General features: G+C 41.8%; 1 protein-coding gene across 1 annotated transcript in view; it reads left to right on the plus strand.

The window, feature by feature from the left end:
• Positions 1-758: 758 nt before the first annotated feature.
• pex16 (peroxisomal biogenesis factor 16) overlaps positions 759-3,295 on the plus strand; it is a 5,352-nt gene continuing 2,815 nt past the window's right edge. Inside the window, exons 1-4 of the mRNA XM_008403123.2 lie at positions 759-1,046; positions 1,945-1,980; positions 2,354-2,430; positions 2,543-2,676. Of these exons, the coding sequence (XP_008401345.1) occupies positions 914-1,046; positions 1,945-1,980; positions 2,354-2,430; positions 2,543-2,676 (380 nt within the window). The 5' untranslated portion in view covers positions 759-913. The remainder of the gene's footprint in view (positions 1,047-1,944; positions 1,981-2,353; positions 2,431-2,542; positions 2,677-3,295) is intronic.

Raw genomic sequence — 3,295 nt, forward strand, 5'->3', positions numbered from 1 at the left:
ACAGACTGGCGACCTGTCCAGGTGACCCCGCCTCTCACCCAGAACGTTAGCCGGAGGCACCAGCAACCCTCCTGACCGGGCCGGATGGGGGCCCGGGTGTGTGGAGGTGCCAGGGAGGGAGGAATGGTTTCAAGTCGCTTAAATGTCTGATTATAGACGGAAAAAGTGCGCCCTGTTGAGAAAGGTGTATTTAATGTTAAAGTTCAGTTTCGTTTCGACAAAACGCTCAACAGTTTCCAGCAGCTGATGCACGTAAGGGGCCCGGTGATTCGTTAGGGGCCCGGTAATTGGCTCGCCCCCCCGGCCCGACGCTGACTTGTTCCGCTAGTGGATGGACAGTTTGGTTTTTGGAACTGGTCCATCATCTAGGTTCAGCTTTTATTATTATTATTTTTAATACTGGATGCCAGTTTAACTTTTCCACCTTCACCTTCCACTCAACATTTTATTATGTGTAGTAGGCCTGAGCCATCCTCGCCATAATTCTGTCATGTCATGTATAGAACATACATAATTTCTGTCAAAAATTGTTTTTATTTGTCTTAGATTAGTTTATTTAAAAAAAAATTTAAATGCTAATTTTGTGTTTTCCTGAAGTAAATATTATTTAGGGGATCTATGTTTAAAATTACATTTTTGAATTTAAAATGTGAACTTTTTTGGCGATTTCTATTTATGTCTGTGCAGAAAACACGGAAACTCCACAATGACTACGCAGTGACAAAAATCAGAAGCTATAGCGGACTACATCCGATAGAGGGCACCACAGCAACATTTAGGAGGAGAAGAAGAAGACTCAAAAGACGCGGAAGTTTGTTTGTTTTTGTAAAATCTGATGTGAAAGTGGAGAAAACTGAGGTCGAATGTAAACCGGTCGGCTGAAAAGGGAGTTATTGCTTTAGTTTGAGTTGAAATGCCGAACTTTAAGGAATCAATCGATGCTTTAAGTCGCGTTTATGAGCGATATACGGAGTTTGTTCGGAGGAATCCTGCAGCTACTGCTCAGCTGGAGAACACGGTGCGAACCCTGTCCTACCTGATAGCAGGTGAGTCCAGCTCAGGAGCCTCCCTAAAGTATTCACACCCCTTGGAGCTTTGCACATGTTGTCTCATTCCAGCCACAAACCTCGGCGGTAAACCGACACAAAGCACCAAAGAACTGTAAAATAGAATGAAAATAATAAATGGTTTCGAATTTAAAAAGGRTCATTGTAAACGATCTTTGTTTTGATGCCACCGAATAACAGAACAACTATTAGCTGTTAAACTTTTAGGAGATGCACAATTTATTTCTAATTATAATGAGATAATTTCACCGTCCGTCATCTCTGACAYGGGAATATGTTGTTTCCATCTGTCAGAAATCATCCATAAAACAGACMAAAGTGAAGAAAAACACCATTAACAAACATAAATATACAAATTAAGCAACATTTTCATAMAGTTGAACTAATAAAAGCATTAAACCATCATTAAGATGTGCTTATTCCAATTTGGAGGATGGATTTGCTGGTGCCTAGGAAGAAGATTCCCAAACAAGGACAAAATGAGTTTTGAGGAACTTTGTGGAGTCCAAGCAAACTGCACCAACACTGAACATCACCTGAACGCACCATCCCTAATGTGAAGCATGGTGGTGTCAGCAGCATGCTGTGGGAAGCTGCATGGGTCTAAATCAGAACAGTCCTGTAAGAAAGCCTGTAGAAGAACTGAGACTGGGGTCAAAGTTCAGCTTCCAGCAGGACAACCAGCCTGAGGTATTATGGGATGGTTGGATCAGAGCAGAGTCACATCATGCCGGACGGCCAGATGAAGAGCTCGGCTGGAAGAGTTCAGGCCGAGGAGGAAACTGACATGTTGCTGCAGGACAAACTTCGTCTCTCGGCTCTGTGGGAAACGGTTCCATGTCTGCAGGAGCTAAAATCTCTGCTGCTTTCATTTCAGGGCGCTTCGCTGATTCTCACGAGATTTCKGAGCTTGGTGAGTAAAGTTCTGCTGCAGCCGTATCTGACACACTAACACCTCAGAGGACCTCTGACCTCGAACATGCAGGTCAGAGGTCATTTCTCCGTCTGTCTGGAATCACATCTAACATGCACTTTGCTCCGTTAACTGGATTTTAATTTGTGGAAAACAAATTTAACCTGAAGAAGATTATTCAAATGTTCTGGTGGAAATGTTGTTTTTCTTCTTCTGTTTTAATTCRGAACCAATCATAAACCTCCTTTATGTCAGACTCACTTCTGTAAGACGGTACAAATCTTTCATTCGGTGCTTTTGGAGTCCATGAATTTGCTCCTGATTGGTCAGGACAGTTTTTCTCTATAATCTTTGTTTTCTGTCATATTTYCAGTCTATTCTGCCTCCAACCTGCTGGTCCTGTTCAACGACAGCRTCCTGCGTAAAGGCCTGCGATGCGCCTTCTCCCCGGTGAGCTCGGCTGTAATTCACCYTCCTGCTGAGTTTCCATCATTTCCTGACCGTCAGGCAGAGTAAAAGGTAACTTTTTCTGAACYTTTCCCTCCTGCTGCTGCCTGTCCAGCCTCTGTCCCAGCAGAGGCTCCTCACCTGGCTGTCAGTCCTGGAATATGTGGAGGTTTTCCTGGAGATGGGAGCCGGGAAGCTGTGGGGGGAGGCGGGCCGCTGGCTGGTCATCGCACTCATCCAGATTTTCAAGTAAAAAYCTCTTAATTCTCCACTATCAGCATTAAAACTGTTAAAATGTTGAAGAATTCCTGTAAATTTTACTGTAATCAGGAGGCRGGAAGATGGTTGTTACACATGAAGGAAAACTGGTATTTTTAATTAACAAAATAAAACTATAGTAAAAATTGTAGACGAGAATAAAAACAGGAATTTTTCTCTAAAAATGAAATCAAATATCAGTAGAATGAAATTACGGAGCCTCATAGGTGCTGTGCTGGGCTGTTTTGTAAACAGTCACAAATGTCAATTAAAAATGTTAAATACACACATTTAAAGAGCCTCAGTGTTTATTATTATGAACTCTGTGGTTTATGTCTGACTGTGTCAGGCTGAGATGGAAACGGCCTTTAGACCATTCAGACCAAAACAAAAGAATCAATTAGATCATTTATTACCAGGCGATAATAACTCAGAAATAGTCCAAATAGTTTGGATGTATTTGTTTCTTTCTTTCCTACCAAACGTTTCTGTTTATTTCGTAGGTTTGTGGTTCATTTCTATACCAAAGAAAAAGGTGCAAAACTTCAGATATTTCACAACGAGATAATAACATTCATGGAAAAACCTCACATTATTTACCTCATATAAT

Source organism: Poecilia reticulata, unplaced genomic scaffold (genome assembly GCF_000633615.1).
Source record: "Poecilia reticulata strain Guanapo unplaced genomic scaffold, Guppy_female_1.0+MT scaffold_300, whole genome shotgun sequence".
NCBI lineage: Eukaryota > Metazoa > Chordata > Actinopteri > Cyprinodontiformes > Poeciliidae > Poecilia > Poecilia reticulata.